The sequence below is a fragment of the Salvia hispanica genome, chromosome 3 (genome assembly GCF_029641045.1).
Source record: "Salvia hispanica isolate PSC_SH4W2 chromosome 3, Shi_PSC_v1, whole genome shotgun sequence".
Classification (NCBI taxonomy): domain Eukaryota; kingdom Viridiplantae; phylum Streptophyta; class Magnoliopsida; order Lamiales; family Lamiaceae; genus Salvia; species Salvia hispanica.
In genome coordinates, this window is record NC_142694.1 from 22962853 (window position 1) to 22984312 (window position 21460).

Genomic DNA, 21460 nt, shown 5'->3' on the forward strand with positions numbered 1-21460 from the left:
CGCTCAACATCCTTGCGCGCTGCCTCCTGCCGGGTCGCAAAGTAGGATTTCTTTGGCCCGATCGCGTGCTTGATCGTCTTCACAAAGACGGGCCAGTTTGGGTATATCCAATCCGCCAAATAGTATCTCATGTTGTGCTGGTTGCCGTTGGCGACGAAACTGATGGCGGGACCAACGCCATTGCACTGATCGTTGAACAGGGGCGACGACTGGAGGACGTTGATGTCGTTGTTCGACTCGGCCACTCCAAAATAAGCATGACATATCCATAGCCGGTAGTCAGCTACAGCTTCAAGGATCAACGTGGGATGCTTGGCTTTGAAGCCGGAAGTGTGTATCCCCTTCCAGGCGGCGGGGCAGTTCCTCCACTCCCAATGCATACAATAGATGCTGCCCAACATCCCAGGGAACCCGTGCACCGACCCGTGCATATTAATCAGCCGCTGGCAGTCTTCGGGGCTCGGACGCCGAAGATACTGATCCCCGAATATCGCTCTAACGCCCGCGCAAAACTCCAACAGACACTCGACGGCTGAAGACTCCCCAATGTGGAGGTACTCGTCGAACATGTCGGCCGGGCCTCCGTACGCCAGTTGCCTGATTGCGGCCGTACACTTCTGTATTGGCGTGTGTCCGGGTTGGCCAGCCGCATCCTCCCTGATTCTGAAAAACTCGTACCTTCTCTCTAATGCACCAACGATATGCATAAACAGAGGACGATGCATCCTAAAACGTCGGCGGAATAAAAGCATCCCCAAAACGCGGCTCTGGAGCAAAGTAGTCCTCATACAACCGCTGATGTGCAGCAATGTGGTCCCGGGGTACATGCCGTCGGTGATGGATCGGCCGAGGCACGGCCGCCGCCGCCTGCTGCCTCTGCCACCTCTGCCGGATCCGTCGATCAATCGCCGCTTGCACATCGAGATCCAATTCATCATCACTAAAGCCATCACTATCACTAGCGCCTCCGCCACTACCACCCGCACGACTACTCGCCATTATAGATAATTGAAAAAAGAGGTTAGAGAGAGAAACTTGTCAACACAAGTGGTGTGAATGAAATGTTGTTGGAGGAGCCCTATTTATAGAGTTTTTTTTTAAAAAAAAAAAAAAAAAAAAAATTAAAAATTCCGGACGTCCGACCTTCGCCACAGTGGCGGACGTCGGTCGGACGTCGACGCGATGGGCGAGCCCTTCGCAGGGGCGCCGTTGGAGACACCCTTAGTATTCCAAAATATGAGGCCTGCAAAATGTCAAGTGGTGTGATATATTAATAAATGTACTATTTCTCTGTCTCATTGAAAGTGACATACTCCCTTCATCCCATTAAAGATGACTCACTTTCTTTTTTGGTTTGTCCCAACCAAGATGACCAATTACTTAAAATGGAAACCCATTTATCCCTACTTTATCTCTCTCTCTTACTTTACTCTCTCCATTTAACACATAAAATAAAGTTGCATAAAATCTCGTGCCGCCCAAGAAAGGGGTCATCTTCCTTGGAACGGAGGGAGTATTTCTTATGAGCACACATTTTTAGAAAGTGGTGTTTAGTGATTAAATAAAGAAAGAATAAAATAGGAGTGAAAAAAAAGTAAAAGAGGGAATAAAGTAAAAGAGAGAGAATGATAGTTATTCATCATAAAAAGAAATGTCTCCTTTATAGACGGTCAAATACGTCTCATTTATGTTAAGACGGAGGAGTAATAGTATTAAGTATTTCATGGATTAGACATTCCAACAAACTCGGATTTTAATTGATTCATTCATCAACACTAATAGTAGTAACAATTGAATAAACTTTAGGATTATTTTTATCCAATGAATCACATCCTTAAAGTAACCTTTATTGTTATAATCTTTACATCGATGATCACCATAAACCCCACATATACTCTACGAATCCTTGAATATAGTACACTTCCAATATGACTATGAAACTAGTATACAAAGCTCAAAACGAAAATAAAGAATTGGTAAGGAATTTTGACTGATACTATAACAATATCCTTAAATCTCCACTTACCGATTACGGTGTAATAAATCGGTTTCTAAACTCAGCTGTAACCATGTTTCTTCTTTACTCTCAATACCCCTTTGGCCCCATATTAAAGTGTAAAAGAAGACTTACATCGTCTCCGAATATCTGTACAAATTGTTGCAAACTTCGCAGATTTTCAAACTCCACTCCCGCGCCTAAATTCGAACCGGCAATCCAAAATTCTGGAATGTCTTGATTTCTCCTCTAAGGCCTGCAGTTACTATCACCATACCCAACGCCGACCTGTTCTGGTGGAACCCATTCGAGAAGTCCACACCTACACGTGGGCTACAGTTCTTAGTAGCTGACACGAGTTTCTCCTCCGGCAACGTCATTGAGATTCTATCGAATATGTGACTGTTTTCTCCATTGGATAGAGATCCATTGAGTGGGCTGTTACTGCACCCTGATGGTAAGGGCCACCCTTCACCGCCATTGGTTTCACCAACTGGCGTAGTCAGATGATACTCGTTTAAGACCTCAGAACAACCATCCGTGCCATTTGGTACTCTGCCACAAGTATCTTGGAGGCTCCATGTGTCAGACATGGCCAGGCCAGGCCAAGGGATTGCTGCCGATACATCTTGACAGTGAAAAAGCTCGTAAGCTCTGGTCACCTTAACACCTTTACTTCTGTTAGGTCGGTATTCACCCTCGTGTCTCCAAACATAAACATACGAATCTTCACTGGCCGTGACCACATATTTTCCATCAGAAGTAAGGGAGGCCGAAATTTGGCTGTTTGTGTTATGGAACCCTGTCAAAGAGCGACCATAATACATGGGCTATACGAGTTTGAGCCACATACAATTGCATCATGATATAAAACTGAAATGTAACACGCCAATGAGAGTGATACCGTACCACAAGGCCACTATGTTAACTCACAAGTTGCAATTCAGTGTATTACACTAAAAGTACTTATCAGCCTCCACAAAATTCAACATAACTTGATTTATAAGTATACTTAAATGGATTATATGATTTTGTATTTTAGTTTCGATATCAAACTAATGATGAATAAACCATATTCCACATCTATTTGCTTAATGAGTTCTTATAAGGCCAGCATTAAGTACTCATCAGCCTATTCTTACATAAGTTGCAATCTGGGGTCCAACATGATTTTAATACTGCATTCCCTAGACATTACAAAGAGCACGAAACTGTGTTTCCTTCAGTTCTCGAAAGAGACAAAATGACACAAAAAGAGCTAGAAAAGTAAGACATATGAGCCAACTAGATTGTGTCATCAATGTTTAGATTCCCTAGTATCAACCATAAAGCTAATAACCACATTACAAAATATTGCTTCCTATGAGTAGCCTTCCAAATAATGCACTGTATAAGTGTGCAATCAAGATTCTAAGGTCTAATATTGTTATCAATCTAGATAAGACCAATAATATTGAGTTCAGAAATGCAAACTTCATTGGGAATGACAGATGAATGCCCCCCACCCTCTGCCCAAAAATTCTCATCTTACATCTGTATTTTCCCTAAGGAAAGATCAGATCTACTAGTTCAAGGCACAAAGGATATGAGTTGTGTCACAAATTAGCTATCTCCAGCTTAACTTAAAAGCCAACGAGTTTCAGTGTTTCTCACCCCATGATGGTCAATAAATGCATTAGTTAAAACAAAAAATGTACCTTTGAACTTGTGAACCAGGTCGACACCATTTATAACTCGAACTCGGGAATCAGCCGATGTGACAATGAACTCGGATGTACTTCCTGGTGCAAACTGTGCAATAAAAAAAACTAGCAGCATTCATTAATCCGAAGAAAATTCAAATTTTTAAAATCAAGGACAACATAAAAAAAAAAAAACATCATCTGATACCATAAATTAGATATGATGAGCTGAGACTCAACAACCAGCCTACATAAGATAGGTAGCATTAACTAGGTAATTGGTTGTATGGGTGTGATATGAAGTGGTTTTTACCTGGAACCCAGTTATTTTCTTATGATGAGACTTCTTCTTCTTCTTATTCTGAAGATTGATCTGGCTTTTCTCCAGCAACTTATTTTCTGGAAAGAAATGTGGCAAGCATAAAATTTAACCATAATTGACAGCAGAAGCTCAAATTTCTAAAGAAAATGTCTTACCTGATATGTTGTATAAGCGACAGCTACCCTTGTATGAACCAACAAGTGCGCCCTATTAAAGTTTCACAAATATATCGTTGAGAACATTCTACTGGTTCAAGGAGTTTTCCCCCAATAAATTGAAAAAATTAAGCCTGTCTTGTCAACATGCAATTTGTGTCTCACCTTTCCATCAGGTGTGTAACAAGCTGCAGTGACCATTTCATGCAAATCATTCCAATCAACGACTTGGCGATTTGGAATGCTCCAGATACGCACCTTAGCATCTAAGGATCCACTGATGAAGTATCTATCATCAACTGGATTAAACTGGATGCATGTTACTGAATCATGGAAAATTTAGAAAACATATCAATAGATAAAGATATATCGAAAGGAACTTTTACAATATCAATACAAGTATCTGACTACGATGCAAAATATTAAACCTTAATAAGCAGTAGACTAAGCAATCTAGATGCTAACCAGGTCAACAAGTAATTATTTCTTCAATCAATGGACAGGAAACTTAAACCATCAACCACTAGAAATACTCCCTATGTGCCGTACCTGAGCTTTATTAGCATAACAATCCAAACTCAGTCGCAATCTACATTATCAAGTGAAAATACCACGCAACTATGTTACACCCTAACTTCATAACTATCAAGCCATGAAGACGATTCAACAAGGACACATATGATTTCTTGCATTTATTAGCCAATCAGCCTATCAAATCAAATCACCATTTCACAAAATGAGTATGCCACACACAAAATGTTAATGTAAATGGAACATAGTTGTCACATATAACCTTACAAGTTACATCATATGATCAATACATATCTATGCTCATTTTTCCAAAGAAGTCTAAGTTCCTAAAACAACCACCTCAGAGTAAATCCTCAGCATTATCTCAACCTTTTAAATGATCATGAAATACCTGTCTTTTAAAAATAGAAACTATTTCCATTTTGACCAGTCCCTAAAAAATAGAAAATTTTCTATACTTTCTATTTTAGGAAAACTGTTTGCTCTTTAATGAAGTGGGACTCATTCTCCACTAACAATACTTCAATCACTTTTTCTTTCTCTCTCTCCCTTACTTTACCAATTATGCATTAAAACTTGTACTGTTTCAAAAGTTTCTATTTTTCAAAAACGGAGGTAGTATGATTCAACATAAAATTCATTGATTCCTTCCTGAAAATATCTCTCCCTAGTTCCTTCTTTCTCAAATGTCTTTCTTCCCTGAAATTTTCTTTGTAGAACATACATTTAACATTGCGCCGGAGAAAAACTCATCCCAAGTCCCAACTGCCATCTTCTACAGCAGTTCTGAGATAGTAGACAACAGCAGTTCCCAACCAACACACCAAAAGGGTAGTCATCTTTCTAAATGCTAGACAAGGAATTCCATGAACAAAGTAAAGTAAGTGATCGAGCAATTTACCATAGTCACTGTGTGAGAAGATCTTTAAACATGATTTGCTAGTTAAATCCCATAGCCGCACCGTTTTATCCATTGAAGCTGAAAGCAATTGCTGGGAATGACAAAGAAGAGTATGACTTTATGGAGCTAGATTCAAATTAAAACAAATAACAAATTTTAGAAAATGAACATTACCAAAAAAAAAAGTTCCTTAAAAAGGATGGCATCCAAAGTACTTGTTTCAGTAATTTAGAAAAATTATGGATCACAACAGTTGTCATAAATAAAGGAGAGGGTTTTCCAGTCTTTTAATAAATTAAGAAGCACGACTCCATCAATTACTCTAATTGCATAAGAAATCGCCCATGTATCTTTTACATCAAATTTCATACTCATTTGGTCATATGCAGGAAGCAGTCCGATTTAACACTTCCTACAAACTCGTCACAAGTGCAACCAAGGTAAATGTTGTCAAATCCAAATTCGTCAAGACTATACCATTAGAAAAATGACAGTAAGCACGTCTAATTTAATTGAACTCTCATTCTTCTATTGCTTGTGCTTCTTTATCTTGTTCTGGTAGGAGCTGTCAGACAGTATTAGATACCACATCATAGGCAACTTCATTGAAGAGATGTAGCAATTTTCTCAAAATATATGAAGTTGTACACTGTAAGGTAAATTTGCTAGACATAAAGCAGAAGAATACAATGGTTTAGTACCAGAGACACAACATTAACAATATGTCTACGGTTTAGTATGCTAAGACATAAAAGACATTACCTTCTTGGGTAAATACCCAAACAATATATTTCCTTCCCTTCCATATTTTACTTTTTCATAAGAAAGAAGCATATAGTGTATTAGATATCCCTCGCTATAAATATATTTTTTAATTCTTATGGTGGTAACAGGTAACTTATGAAATAAACTCGCTCTTAACGTGACAAACAGTATATTACGACCATTAATTAATCCAATCCAGTAATATTCAGTAGTCTCGACGTGCCAGAAAAACTTTTAAAAAGATGCATTAATCAGAATTCTAGGAGTGTAGATAAGCAACATAAAATAAATACTGGAGTATATAAAATGAAGGAATGCTAACTGACCTGAGATTTCGACCATGACAGGTCCAGTACATCATCTAAATGTCCTTGAAATGAACATATAGGTTTCTCCAAGAGGGAAAACACTGTCTCAGGCACAAATATCTGCTCAAGACTCAAGGATTTCCTAGTTACAGACGACCTCCCTCTTCTTTTCTTCTCGAATTGACCTTCTAAATTCGGTGATAAAGATGATGGCTCTGGAGATCCATTGGCTAGAAGCAGAAGATTGAAATTCCCATCTTCCAATTTGTCAAATAGGAAATCTCCCTTCCTTTCTGTTTCCACAACTTGCCAAACATGAATCACACAGTCCTCGCCAGCACTAGCCAAATATCGCCCATCCAAGCTAAACTTAATAGCCCAAACTGAACCACTATGAGCCTGTATCTCCTGGCTCTTGTACATAGCCGTAAGCTCTTTAACTGACTTCCCATACTGCCTAACTCGAACTTTTTCTGGGCTATCATCCGTGGCAGAGCTTGACCTCCTCCCACCCTTCTCAGATGACGTGTCTCTCTCATCACTCCTACGTCGATCCTTATGTCCAGTAACAGAAATCGCCACATTCTTTACACTTTTCAACCAACTCCCCCTCTTGTTCGACTTAGGTGCAGAGCCGAAGGTCCCATCAGAATGTAGGTCTGACCCTTGTTTGTTCCCATCCTCAACATTCTGTCTCCTCATCAATTCTTGTACGATTGGCGAAGTCCCAACACACATCTCGGACGAGAACTCCTCCATGGTCAAGTGGCGACCCGTCCCCAATTCCTTGATCTTCTTCCAACTGCCATCTTCCTTCACCTCCTTCACCACAAATTCCTTTCCATTGTCAAGATTTTTAATCATACACATGGCATTCGCATCAACCGACCCATCCAACTCCCCACTCTTGGGACTCGAAGTCTCATTACAGTTATAATCATTTCTAATTTTAAAGTTTGGGGGAGAAACTGAATTGCTCAGCGACGATCGATTGCTGCTGGCCGATCTCTCCAAATTGGTCGAAGCGTCATGACTAACAAAGGAGTTGAAGGTATCGTGGTAGAAGGAAAGCGAGGGGAGATAGAGGCCAAGCTGGGTGAGAAGGTGGATGCGGCGTTCCTGGACAGAGGCGGGGTGGGAGATCCAAACGTCGTAGTGATTGGAATTATAATCGTCGGAAGTGTTGGAAAAAGAGAGGAGACGGTCGAGCGAGTCATGGAAGCGTTCCTCTTCTTCTTCTTCTTCCGGGGCCCTGCTCCTGCTCATCGAATCATAAACCTCCCTCTCTCTCTCTAAGTTTGTGCAGAAAGAGAGAGATAGTGTGTGATTGGGGAGTGGATCGGAGAAAGGGAGGGGTTTAACGTTGATGAAGGATACCCAATTTTAAATTAAATTAAATTATTGTTAACATGCGAAAACGTAGAGTAGGCCAGCCTGTGGAGTCATAAAGTTGTGCGCATCAACTAACTAATCACTATACAACTATAGCTTGTGGTTGACTAATAAACTTGCTTAATACTAACATTTTATATCTTATTATATCTTGATGTACTCCGTCCGTCCCATAAAAGTTGAGACAAAACTTTTGGGCACGGAAGTTAAGAATTTATATTAAATAAATAGGAGAGATGAAAAAAGTAGGAAAGATAAGAGAGAGTAAAGTAAATGATGGAATAAAAAAGAGTGATTAGATGTTTTGTCTTTTGTTAAAAAAGGAAATGACTCAACTTTGTTGGGACGGACTAAAAAGGAATACGACTCAACTTTTTTGGGACGGAGGGAGTATATACTTCCTCCGTCCCAGTTTTATAGTCACATTTTGCCATAAAAGTCTGTCCCACATTTATAGTCACATTTAGAATTTTTCATATTTGGACATAAAATTTTACCCATTATTCACTAAAATTACACCCAAATGTCATTATCAACATAAAAATAAACCAAAACAAAAATAAAAAACAAAAAGTCAACAAGGACCCACCTTCAACCAATCTCGAATAGCGATCACTGCACTTGTTTCAATGGTCGCTGGCAATCAATCTGTAGCTATTGGATCTAAATCAACGTTTGCTAGGCGTGCTCATCTTTTCGGCTCTATTTTCCGAAGTGGCCCGCTACAGGGGCAGCAGTCGATGGCTGTCAGCGGTTGCTGGAGTAGGTGTAGTGGACCGCTAGATGCATCGAGTACTCCAGATTTCCATCTTTGACTTTTTGCTATTTTTTTAGGCTCTATTTTGCAAATTTCTCACAAAACACGTCAAAATACCAAAATAGATCAAATATGTAAATAATGGACATGTAATGCAACTTTGACACTTAAAACGGACCAAATAATGGCCTTAAAACAGTGCAAAATTCGAGCGTATCAGAAGATAGAAAAATTCAGTGATATCTACATCAATGAAATGACGCGGAGCGTAGCCGACGTTATGGCTTTGGTCATGCTTATCTTCCAAGAAGACACCCAAAGAGCCTTCAAATTTGTCACTATTAAAGTTCAAAATTTGGATAAGTGGGTGGGTGACGCTCAATCCTCGTTACCTCCAAACGGTCGAGGTCGCAAGTAGACCCCGACAAGGACGAGGTCACAAGCCATCTCACGGGAGCTAATTTGGATGGTTCCGACGTCGTCCAATTGGGACGAAGGCGGCAAAAGCTAACCGCAAATGAGGACAGACCCAAGCGGCTCCCCTTCCCCCACCTTCTAATCCGAATGTCTTATTCGGATATTTAACCTACGCAATTGCGGCAGACACTGGCCAAATAAATCTGCAACAAGAATGAGCACATGGCGTATTATTGATTGAATCCCCCCAACGTCAATTAGGACCGGATCATGCCGTGTCCTCCACCGCCGCCGCCACTGCCATATGAGTAAATTTAATGGTGTAGTGATTATATAATTTTCATTTTTAGGATAAATTATCTCATTTCTATTTTTTAAGATTTAAATTAAGTAATTTTTTGTTTTTAGGATTTAAATTATGTAACTTTCAATTTTTAGGAATTGTCATGTAATTTTTGAATTTTTTAATGAAGTTTTATTAAAGAAATAATTTTTATTAAATGTATTTTTAAATTAAAGAAATAAATAGTGTGATCCATGAATAGTTGAGGAATGGAATTAAATGTTAAAAGTAGTGTGAAGCCATAAATAATTAAATAATGACATAAATTAAGGAATGTTGTTGTGGATGCACTTAATACGAACATTATATTTTGTGACCTGGAGTGGTGGTAAAATACTACTCTTTCCGTTCCATAGTAATTGATGCGTTTATTTTTGGCACGGAGATTAAGAAAAATATTGTTATGTGATTTAAGTAAATGGAGAATAAAGTGGAAAATGAAAAAGGTAGAGAGATGAAGAAAGAAAAAAGTAAGAGAGAGTAAAGTAGGTGTGCAAAAATGTGTTGACTTTTACCAAAAAGAGAAATGACTTTATTACTATGGAACGCGCCAAAATGGCAAAATGACTCTATTACTATGGATCGGAGGGAGTAAAAAATTATTTGGAAATTGATATTGCGTAATTTCCCATATTTTAGTACTCCCTTAGTTCCCCATTATATGACATCACTTTCCTTTTTCGTCCATCCTCAATTAATTAAAACCCTTATTTTTTACTACTTTTGGTAACGGACCCCATATTCTTCTAGCCCATTTCACTCACATTTTATTATAAAATTAATACTACCTCCGTCCCATGGAAATAGGTCATTTGGGGTCGGCACGAGTTTAAACGTGTAATTGGTAAAGTAAGAGAGAAGGAGAGAAAGTAGTTGAAATTGTATAGTGGATTGTGGGGCCCATACATAATAAAGGAAAAAGAAGGAGAAATTTTTTTCCATAAATAGATATGGACTACTTGTATGGAACGGACGGAAAAAGAAATATAACATAATTCTAGGGACAGAAAGAGTATATAAAATTAGAACTCATATTCCAGTAAGGAACCAACTTTTTTCATCCACTTTCTTCTATATTTCATAAAACCCGTGTCAAGTCAAACGGTGTCAATTACTGAGAGTCAGAGGTAAGGAATATGTTGACCAGGGGCAGAGCCAGAAATTTATACCGACGGGGGCAAAATATTACATAAGTAAAAATTGAAGAGTTCCAGCAGGGGCATTTAATGACAAAATAGAACAAATAAATTTTATAATACATACTTTATATAGAAGTGGGGTAATTGGAGAGGGGCAAATGCCCCTTCTAGCATATAGCTAGATCTGCCCCTGATGTTGACTACAAACCTATCCCACATCGGAAATCTGAGGGAAGTTAGAAGGTGTATATAATTTCTGTCCAGCCCCAATTAGTTTGAGACCTTTTGGGAGTGACTCAAAAACAAATCCTTGTGGGCTAGACCTAAAGCGGATAATATCAAACTAATGTTTGCCGATGCCGACAATCCTGACAAGTGGTATCAGAGCCAGGTTGGCGTCGGGTTTGGTCTGAGAGACCCAAGTTCGAGTAGGGCCGACGATCAGTCTGAGTCGGGCCCGTAATATATGTGTCTCGATGTAGTCTCGGTTTGAGGGGGAGGTTTGTTGACTACAAACCTATCTCATATCGGAAATTTGAGGGAAGTTTGACTCGGATTATTTTAACATGAGAAATACCCGCAAGTGTACGGGGCTATCGTAGTATAGGCAAGTCAAGAGTATCGTATCCACAGAGACTAATTAAGTGCTTAAGTACCTCGAATCAAGATCATTCGCTATTTAGACAACCGAAGATTGGGTCTTTGTATCTAAATCCTAAGAACAATGAATCAAAACAAAGTAAATAAAATGAAGATGAGTGAATTGAAGAGAAAGTGGAGAAAGAGTAGAGCTTTGGGATCTAACTACAATGTTATAGTCTTGATTAATCTCACTAAACCTCTAAATCAATCTTCGAGCTATGCCGACTGGGGTCTCAAGAGTTACTAAGCTATCACGAAGGTAAGATCATGCCTTCTCTCGAATGCACATGACTTGTAGGTTGCATGCTAGGCCCAAAGTCTCCTTATAGTGTAAGCACACAACTCCAAAAGACTCCTAAGATTTATATCCTCACACAAAACCTCACTCCTCTCGGATGATATTGATTAAGGTGTTGTCCACTCCCAAATCACACATTTGTTAATCAACTCTCGTATATTGTAACAATGTAAAGATGCATTCAAACGGGTAACTAATCCAATGAATGTAAAGGCGCGGGAATGACAAGATAACTATATGAGCCAAGCATAACATTAAAAGATCGATTCACCTATTTGTGTCTCTAGGATTATTAGGAAAGTCGCTACCATAGGATAAACCCTCTCTCGAGTGCACCTACCCAGTTGATTAGATTCTAACTATCAAAGTCTTCTTCCAATAGATTAGATTCTAATTCCTTAAGTTCCTAAGACTCAAGCCCCTCACATAGGGTCCCCTCTCTCGAGTGTAGATAAACCATGTGTTGTACTCATTCCTTTTACCACATAAAACTAGCTATCTCTCGATTAATCTAGTTAAATGGACATGGTTCTAAAGTTGGCCAAACAAAAGAACAATAAAAGCACAAAAACAAGCAAAATAACCACAAGAGTTAGGCGAAGGTTCAATTCAATTAAATCAAAACATATTCAAAGTAATCTTCACCCAAAGCTCCACAAATGTATCTAGCTACTCATGTTTAACAAGAATTCAACAAAATCATCGGTAGAAAACATGGAAAACACAAGTAAATTGATACTAAATGCCCCGGAGATGAATTGGGGGCTGAGAATCCTTCATCTTGATGGTTGAACTCTTCTCAATCGCCCCTCCTCTTGCTCTTGGAGAAAATTGGTGTATATGGATGTTTGGAGGCGGAAGAATGGCGTAGGAGGCGGATGGGCCTGAATCCGTGAACCCTAGGCGCTGCACATATATATAAACCAAAACACCAGCCCGGGCGTCGTGCCCGGGCGTTTTCTTCTCAAACCGGGCGTTTAGTCTGTCCCCGGGCAATTTCTTCTCAAACCGGGCGTTTTCTTCCCTAAGTCGGGCGTTTTCACTGGACTGGGCAGTGTTCGTCTAATGGCCCTAACTTCTTTTACGGGACTCCAATTGAGACGTGCAAGATACCCACGTGAAGCTCTTTCGAAGACGAAGAGAATGGTATGAATTAGGGGCTGATTGGACTTTGAAATCTCCAGAAAAACTGCCTCGAACTAAGGCTATTGCACATCCGCTTGTTTTGCACATTTTTCTACACATTCTTCACAAAATAGTCAAATACCAAAATAATAGAGAAGTAGTCATAATCATATCCGATAATAGACGAAATGTGATCAAAAGCATGCAAGATCACTCTCTAAAACCAAGCAAAAAAGTATGTCAAAGTTGGAAGGTGTATATAATTCATGTCCAACCCCAATTAGTTTGAGGCCTTTTGGGAGTGACCAAAAAATAAATCCGTGCGAGCTAGACCCAAAGCGAACAATATCAAACTAATGTTTTATTGTTGTTCTTGTGTAGGGGTGTGCATTAGGGCGAAAAACCGAACCGAACCCGAAAAAACCGAATTTAGGCTAAAATAGAAACCGAACCGAACCGAAAAACCGAAAACCGAACTTAAAAAACCGAATCAAACCGAAAAAACTAAAATTAAAAAAAAAGGCAAAAACCGGAAAAAATAGTATATATTAATATATATATATGTATATAATTTATTTTATTTTTTTATATATACTATAATAGAATATAAATATATAATATAAAATTAATAGAATATATATAATACATACTCCCTCCGTCCCCGATTAAGAGTCACACTTTGACCGGGCACAGATTTTAAGAAATGTAAAGAAAAGTTGGTTGAAAAAGTTAGTGGAATGTGGGACCCGCATTTTTATATTGGTTTTATAATAAAATGTGAGTGAAGTGAGTTAGTGGAATGTGAGACCTACTTACCATTTATGGTAAAAATGAAGTGTGATTCTTGATTGGGGACGGACCGAAATGGAAAAGGTTGACTCTTAATCGGGGACGGAGGGAGTATTATATAAAAGTATATTAAAAGAATATATATTTTATATATATGATATATTGGTCATATTCTAATGCTTATAGCACCCTAATCTAAAATCAAGACCAAATCTCCACCCTTAGATTTTAAAATGAGTGGATGAGATTAAATCATACGAATCTCAATATATAGTAGACAGAATATCAACAAAAGGGTAATATCGCCATTATGTTATCATATGATAATTTTCATGAATGCTTTTTTATATCAACATAGTGTATTACAAATATCAACAATATGACATAAGAATAGCAACACTAGTACAAGAAAATATCAACACATATTTATTGAGATTTTTACATGGTTTTATTGAGATTTTTTGATGTATTTATTGATAAAAATCTAGTTATCAACATTTACGAAAACTAAAATAAAAAATATCAAATTTCATCATCTGAACGTCGTCGGAACATATGTCATTAAGATCTCGTTGGAATCCTTATAAAATTATCTTTAATTTGATATTTTTTTGCGAAAAAATAATTTAAATCGAGAGAGTTACGTAAATTTAAAGTTTTAAGATGAGTTTAATGAGAGTGAATAGACATTAATATCCTCTAATTTTATTTATTAATTTTCTTAATTAAAAATATAATCCATGTGGCATTATTTCAACCACTAGATCTTCTAATCTAATGGCTAAGATTTAGTCTTAGTTAGGGATTGCTAATTAGTTAGCAATTGATCACTCCCCTACGATATAATATACTAAGTTAATATAATAAATATATATAATATTATATTTACAATATAATTCGGTTTTTTGGTTTTTTTTTTCCACCCGAACCAAACTGAACCGAAAAACTGAAAAAATCGAACCGAATTTCAAACTTTCGGTTTAGTTCATTTCGGATATTCAATTTCGATTTTTTTGCTCACCCAATCTGTGGGGAAGAAGATGTGCATTTTTCTTTTCAATAAGAGAAGATGTACAGGTTTTTTTTCTCTATATATTTGTATATTTAACTTTTTTACAAAATATCGATATATAATATTTTTATTTTCAATTTTAATACATAATTCTATCTTTATATACCTCAATTGTTCTCGTACCTTTTTCATATTTTAGTCAATCTTATTTTTTTATCGATAATTAAAATAACAAAAGTATTTAAAATGGTGGAATAATTAAGTTGTGGTTTGGGGCGGACTTATTGCAAGTGTTTGTAGTTGAAATTTAAAATTCCCTAATGGGATGAAGGGATTCCTAAGAGCATCCGCAATGGTCGGCTAGCGACCGACTAGCCGATTCTTCGCGCTGGCCGGTCGGCTAGCCGAACCATTGTAGGCGGCCAGCGGTAAACCGGCCAGCCGATCGACGTGGGCTGGCTGATTGGTGGGCGCTGGCCGATGCGCTAGCCGATCGGCTAGCCGCCATTGTAGCTGCCCGATCGGCCAGCGCCGATTTTTGTTTTTTTTTTTTTTTTTTCAAACCTATATAAACGCGATTTTCGTTTCATTTTCATTTGCACCACTTGTTTTAACGAGTTTTCTCTCTCTCTAAATTTCTGTACAAGAGTATCATCGCGCGATGAGTAACGCGGGTGGTAGCGGTGGTGGTAGTGGTGGTGGTAGTGGTGGTAGTGGTGGGGATGCTGAGGAGTACGAACGGAGGATGAACGAGGCTATGAATGCCTACATGAACCGCGAGATGGAGCGGTACATGCGTATGGTGGAACAGCAGGCGATACCTCGCCCTCCACGAGTTGTCCACCACCGAGCAGTGATTGATCGGGATCACGTAGCTGCACATCAGCGGCTGTACGACGAAGAACCCGCAGTTTCCCGCCAACATGTTCTGGCGGCGTTTTAGAATGCGCAGGGAGTTGTTTATGCGCATCGTTGGGGCATTAGAGCGTCAATATCTGTGTTTCCGCTTCAGGCACGATGCGGCTGGCAGACCCGGCCACACCCCTATTCAAAAGTGCACGGCGGCCAGGCAGTAGGCCTACGGAGGCGCGACAGACATGTGGGATGAGTACCTCCACATCGGTGAGTCGTCAGCCCTGAAATGTCTGAAGGAGTTCTGTGGGGGCGTGATCAGCATTTTCGGTGAGCAGTACCTTCGAAGCCCTACTCCCGAAGATTGTCAGAATTTGATGCAGATGCACGGGGAGAAGCATGGGTTCCCCGGGATGTTAGGCAGCATAGATTGTATGCATTGGGAGTGGAAGAACTGTCCGACTGCCTGGAAGGGGGCCTACACGACCGGCTACAAGTCAAAGAACCCCACGATAATCCTCGAGGCCGTAGCTGATTACCGGCTGTGGATCTGGCATGCGTATTTTGGGGTAGCCGGGTCGAACAACGACCTCAACGTCCTGAACTCGTCTCCCCTCTTCAACGAGAAGTGCCAGGGCGTCGGTCCAGCCGTCTCATTTGTGGCCAACGGCAACCGGCATGATATGGGCTACTACTTGGCGGATGGGATATACCCTCGGTGGCCGGTCTTTGTGAAGACGATCCGACAAACAAGTGATGAAAAGAAGGCCTACTTTGCGCAACGACAGGAGTCGGCGCGCAAGGACGTGGAGCGCGCATTTGGTGTGCTCCAGTCTCGATGGGCGGCAATTAAGGGTCCAACGCGTTTGTGGGATGTCGGATGCGTTTCCCAGATAATGTACGCCTGCATTATCCTTCACAACATGATCGTCGAAGACGAAGGCGTACAACTGACTAGTTGGATCAGTGACGATGAAGCCGGTCCAAGCCATGGAACGGCCACCCCTAGTGTACGACGTGGGGTACCTCTCGATGAAGCCGGCCGCCTTCAGGAATTCGCCAACATGCGCCAAGTGGATGCTCATATTCAACTCCAAAATGATATAATTGAAGAGTTGTGGGCACGGAGGATTGCACGGCGATAGTTTTTTTTTCTTTATTATGCATGTAATTTTTTTTTTATCCATGTAACTTTTTAAAATGCAATTAATGAATTTTCCCGTATATGTGTCGTAAATTTAATTCCGTAATTTAATCGTAATTTTAATTCCGTAAATGTAGTATATTTTGAATTATTTTTATTGCGGTTGGCCTATGGCTGGCCTAAATCTGATGTGACAGGTGGATTTTTTAGTGTTGCTGACGTGGCAGGGGAGAGAATGATTGACCTGTGGCAATAACCAAATTACCACATTTATTTCTTGAGTTGTTATTCTTTTGTTCTTGGGCACAAAGAAAAAGAAACATCACTCTCTTGTTTGTGATTAACGTATAGAAGGAAGGGCAAACAGTATATCAACACAGAAGAAGAAAAGATTATGCACGTTTGAACAAAACAATAGCAATGTTGCATATACTATGTAGCACAGCTAAACTAAATAATCCCATATCGAGATGCATAACTCCACAAAATGTGATCCACCATTTCAGCTCCTCACTTAAAGGCTGCCATGCCGATTGCAGCGTCTCCTCCGTGACCTCCCCTTGACTTGGAATAACTAACATAGTAAAATTCAGAGACGATGGCGGTGAATAGAGTGAAAGCCGCTCCTGCAGCGAAAACTCCCTTCCTCACAGTCTCGCAAGAGGGCTCATTATCGAAGAAGAATCTCCTGTACTTGGTGTGGTAAGCATTTCTCACGGAACCAGCAAGAAGGCAAGCCTCAGCAATCAGAAATGTAACCCTGCATTACCAATACTCCAATCTCAATAACTCTTACTTATTTTATTTTTAATCAGGAATACTACAATGAGTGTGTACCAGCAGAAGATGAAAAGAAGAAGAGCACAAGCCCTCGAGCCTCCGGGTTTCAATGGATTCCCACAGCAGAAGCATCTACTTGCAGCCATTATAATCACTTGGCTTGCCATCAGTAATAGAAATGCACCAACACCATAACCAGTTGCAATGTCTGAGCTGTAAACACAGTATCTGTAGTTATCCTCACCATCACTCGTCGTTGTTGCCTGTCAACTCAAGAGACAATATATGCATGCAATGAGTAGCCATCCATAGTTTATCCTCTTCAGTTTTCAGACAAATTCATGAAGCTCAAGTTACAGTGTTTGGATTTCATTTTAATTTCACCAAACGGTATGAAACATGGCATATTGAATAAAGAGATGAATTCATACTATAGTTTTGAACAGATAAGCCATTTTAACTAATCATCTAGATACATGTCTTTTCACATTTTATTTCTTCAATTGAAATTGATGTAAACTTATATCATCCTCAACTTCACCGTACCAAAATATAATGGGAAATTGGTCTCTAAAACCATGAACTTTGCCCAAAATTTGGTATTTCCCATGAACTTTGAAATTGATATATAATATCACGAACTTTGCATTTTGTTTGGTATTTCCCAAACTCACTCAAATAAGATATTTTCATCAAAATCTTATTTAATATAGGCAACCGTGATATGTTTTATAATATTTGAAACCACTTTTTAAGTTCATAACATGTAGCATAAAAAGTCAAGTTGAAAACCACGTTGATTTAATTGTGTCAAGTATGATAAAAGCCTCGTAAGTTAGCCAAATATAGTAATAAACATGCTGTGGGAAATACCAAACAAAATGCAAAGTTCGTGATATTATATACCAATTTCAAAGTTCATGGGAAATACCAAATTTTGGGCAAAGTTCATGGTTTTAGAGACCAATTTCCCAAATATAATATAGACATAAGTTGTGAGATTATTTTATTTGGAAGGAGTTAGTTATGTCTAATTATCACGTGAAGGATTTAACTGTAGGATTAAATCTAATGAACCAAATACACTGAATATTTAATCCGTAGATACAATCTAGCAAACTGAACAACTCTACCAATATTAATTAATTTATGAAGCATTAACCAATTTAAACTGGTGAAAAGTTAACATAGTACTATTTGATTTCAAATTTTCTGGAAAAAGACCCCAACTTAATTAACAGGTCGGTCAAACAATTTATGAATAAAGTCGCGAGAATCAGAGAATTAGAAACCATTGCGGAATTAGCGTAAAGAATAATGGAGCAAAAAACAAATTTGAAAAAAAAATAAAAAAAATAAAAAGAGAAAGGGGAGAAGGAATCTTACGGTGCTTCTTCTCTGCTCAGCAGCAACGGCCAAACCAAAAGCAATAAGATCGAAAATAAAGACAAGAATGAGTAAGATCTTGGAAGCCATTTAAAGATCTGGATCTCTTCTCACTTGCTCCTTCTCCTTCAACACCTACCCAGACTTTGTCTCTACATGTAGTCTGATATAAGGAAAAGTTGAGTAATTAACAAGCTGTGTAGGTGTCATTAATTTGAATTAAAGAAACTCCTCAAATGAAGATATACATATTTAAAGAAACTCTGTTTTGGAGATAGACAGCTCAACTCTCTTTGCCTGCCACTTAAAAGTACTTACCACCTAACTACTAACCAAATTATGTGAAAGACCTATGCATATTTTCATTTTTTAAAGAAACAAATTCGAGTATTATTGACTTCTCCATTCTTGATTAAATGGTCTAAGTTCTCTGCCTTAAGTATGAAGCAGCTTTAAATTTTTGGGCTAATTGTCCCATCTTTTATTGTGCCTACAAATTAGTAATGAGATTAGTTACTGAGCCCGCCGATAGATACTCTTGGTAATTACCAAAATAATAAGACTATTATTTACTATGAAATGGTTTCATTATGTGAAGTAATAAGCCACTATTCAGTATCATGGAAATTGTGCAATTGTGCCTGCAGAATTGGATATGAAGTCTTCAATTTCAAATCTAATGTTCGGTACTATGAAATATAGATATCCCATTCCAATTTTACAATTTGAATTCTAGTAAATATTCAGGGTCAAAGTATACCACATGACAATCTTATTTGATATGTCCAACCAATATTATTTTGCTAACTGAAAGTATATACAAGAGCCCTACTTCTAGCTGGAATCATAAAAAATTTAGAAAGAAAAAAGGCAATCTCATGTATTATGGAACTATCCCAGATTTTTGGGATTATATATAGAATTCTCAGATTTTTGGGATTATATATAGAATTCTCATATATATACCGTATACACAAAGGTCAAGTTAAAATCCATATAGTATCCAATCCACAACTAAGACCAATTTCACACTATTAGATCTTAAAATGAGTGGATGAAATCAAGACTCAGGAATTTCAATACATAGTAGACATAATAATTTCCACGGGTTTTTCATATTAAGATTGTAACGCCTCACTTTTGAACCCTAATTTTCGAGCCATAAAATTTTTGCATTAAATGCTTTTAATGCCGTGAAGTATGTGAATTAAATGATGTGTGATTAAATTGCATGAATTCCTTGTGACCTAATTTTGAATTGGAGTTGAGGTTCGGTTCGAATAGTCAATATCGTTGAATATGTGACGTGGTTGATGGAATTGTTGGTGCAGGGTGAATTTGATTATGGTGAAATATTCTAAGGGTGAGTGAGATTTAATAGGTTTATCAATAATTATCTTACCTATATTCTCGGAATTTTCGACCACCATTATTATTGGAGAAGAATTCTATTTTTCTGGATTTAATTAATTGCTTGGGATATTTATCCAAATTAAATTCAAGACCCAATTATTCTTTATTTTCTCCATGAGATTTTCAACCCCTATTCTTTATACCATGGAGATTTCGAAAATCTCCTATTTATGGGGAGAAGGAATTATTTTATTATATTATTTGACCCCTTATTTATTCTCTTCCATGAATAAATTCAAATATCCTAGCAAATCTTGTCATATCCTATTCAAAATTAGGATTTGGAATTTATTCCTTGTGGAAGAGCTTGAAAAAAGTGCCTACTTCCCTATTTTTATTGAGGGGATTATTATTTTTATTCTGCTCCGTGATATCTTGCTCTCTGTGAAAATCTAAATAAATCCTTCACATATTTAATAGGCAAAAATCGCCTATTCCCTATTTACTGGTGGGATTTATTATTTTATTCTGCTCCGTGATATTTCACTCCGTTGAAATTAATTCAATTCATATGAGCATAAAATTTGAAATCCCCTTATTTCTCCCTAAAAATCACGCCAACTCCCCTCCCCATATCTTCTCAAATCTTTATTTATTTAATTGTGAGATTATATTCGTTGATCTATCTTTTCTCATCTAACCGATTAATCGGTGTTCTTGAACCCTCATGCATATATATCGAGTGAATGGAGGGGGGGGGGGGGGAGGGAACAATTGATGAAAGGGAAGCGTGTATATGTGTGTGTGTGTGTGTGTCGGTGTGTATATGTGTGTGTGTCGGCGTTTATGTGTGTGTATGATGTGTGTTGTGCGAAGAACACTCATGCGTGACCATGCTGTGATGGTAGATCTGACATTGAAGTATGAATAAATTGATATGATGAGCATATCTTGGTTGTGAATGTTAATATAAACAAATCGGTGGAAAAAGGGAACGTTTGGGGGCATGCATGATTTCGAGTTCGTTGATTGAGACTAATTCGTGATACATATTATCTAAAGGTGATAACTCACGCACGAAGCGTGATAGCAAAGGGAAGAAAATACTTGAAAGTTGAGCAGTCGAGGTGGGCTTTCTTTTAAATAAGGACAATGTCCTAAATGTTTTATCGATGGAAGTGAAACTGTGTTTATCATGTTGTGATTTGGATTTTAACGTGCCTATCTAATGTGGCTTTTGCCACTATTATTTAAATCGAATTCGAATCCTCGTAGGGCCGCAAACCTTACTTGGATTAGTGTACACCTATGGTAGACTGGGTGTCAACGTACGGGTTGGCCGGTCTAGTGACTTGGTTTGCGGCCGCATTC

General features: G+C 38.4%; 2 protein-coding genes across 2 annotated transcripts; both read right to left on the minus strand.

Annotated features, from left to right (window-relative positions):
• Positions 1-1782: 1782 nt before the first annotated feature.
• LOC125210815 (2-deoxy-glucose resistant protein 2-like) lies at positions 1783-8019 on the minus strand. The gene is made up of 7 exons (XM_048110410.2): positions 6679-8019; positions 5588-5678; positions 4321-4478; positions 4156-4207; positions 3992-4077; positions 3694-3787; positions 1783-2798 (listed from the first exon to the last, which is right to left on the minus strand). The coding sequence occupies exons 1-7, from the start codon at positions 7924-7926 to the stop codon at positions 2197-2199; spliced, it is 2331 nt and encodes a 776-aa protein (XP_047966367.1). The 5' UTR covers positions 7927-8019; the 3' UTR covers positions 1783-2196.
• Positions 8020-16882: 8863 nt separating this feature from the next.
• On the minus strand, positions 16883-18961 carry LOC125212045 (uncharacterized). Its single transcript, XM_048112072.2, has 3 exons — positions 18737-18961; positions 17408-17613; positions 16883-17330 (listed from the first exon to the last, which is right to left on the minus strand). Exons 1-3 carry the CDS (start codon positions 18824-18826, stop codon positions 17081-17083), a joined length of 546 nt encoding a protein of 181 aa, XP_047968029.1. The 5' UTR covers positions 18827-18961; the 3' UTR covers positions 16883-17080.
• Positions 18962-21460: the final 2499 nt, after the last annotated feature.

Bases quoted from the DNA above. Each gene is read 5' to 3' on its own strand.
- LOC125212045 (XM_048112072.2), bottom strand. From the start codon at position 18,826: ATGGCTTCCAAGATCTTACTCATTCTTGTCTTTATTTTCGATCTTATT. The intron at 17,614-18,736 runs GTAAGATTCCTT...TTGAGTTGACAG, and splicing joins CTGAGCAGAGAAGAAGCACC to GCAACAACGACGAGTGATGG. The intron at 17,331-17,407 runs GTACACACTCAT...TTGGTAATGCAG, and splicing joins CTTCTTTTCATCTTCTGCTG to GGTTACATTTCTGATTGCTG.
- LOC125210815 (XM_048110410.2), bottom strand. From the start codon at position 7,926: ATGAGCAGGAGCAGGGCCCCGGAAGAAGAAGAAGAAGAGGAACGCTTC. The intron at 4,078-4,155 runs GTAAGACATTTT...ATTTCTTTCCAG, and splicing joins TCGCTTATACAACATATCAG to AAAATAAGTTGCTGGAGAAA. The intron at 2,799-3,693 runs GTACATTTTTTG...GCTCTTTGACAG, and splicing joins CCTGGTTCACAAGTTCAAAG to GGTTCCATAACACAAACAGC.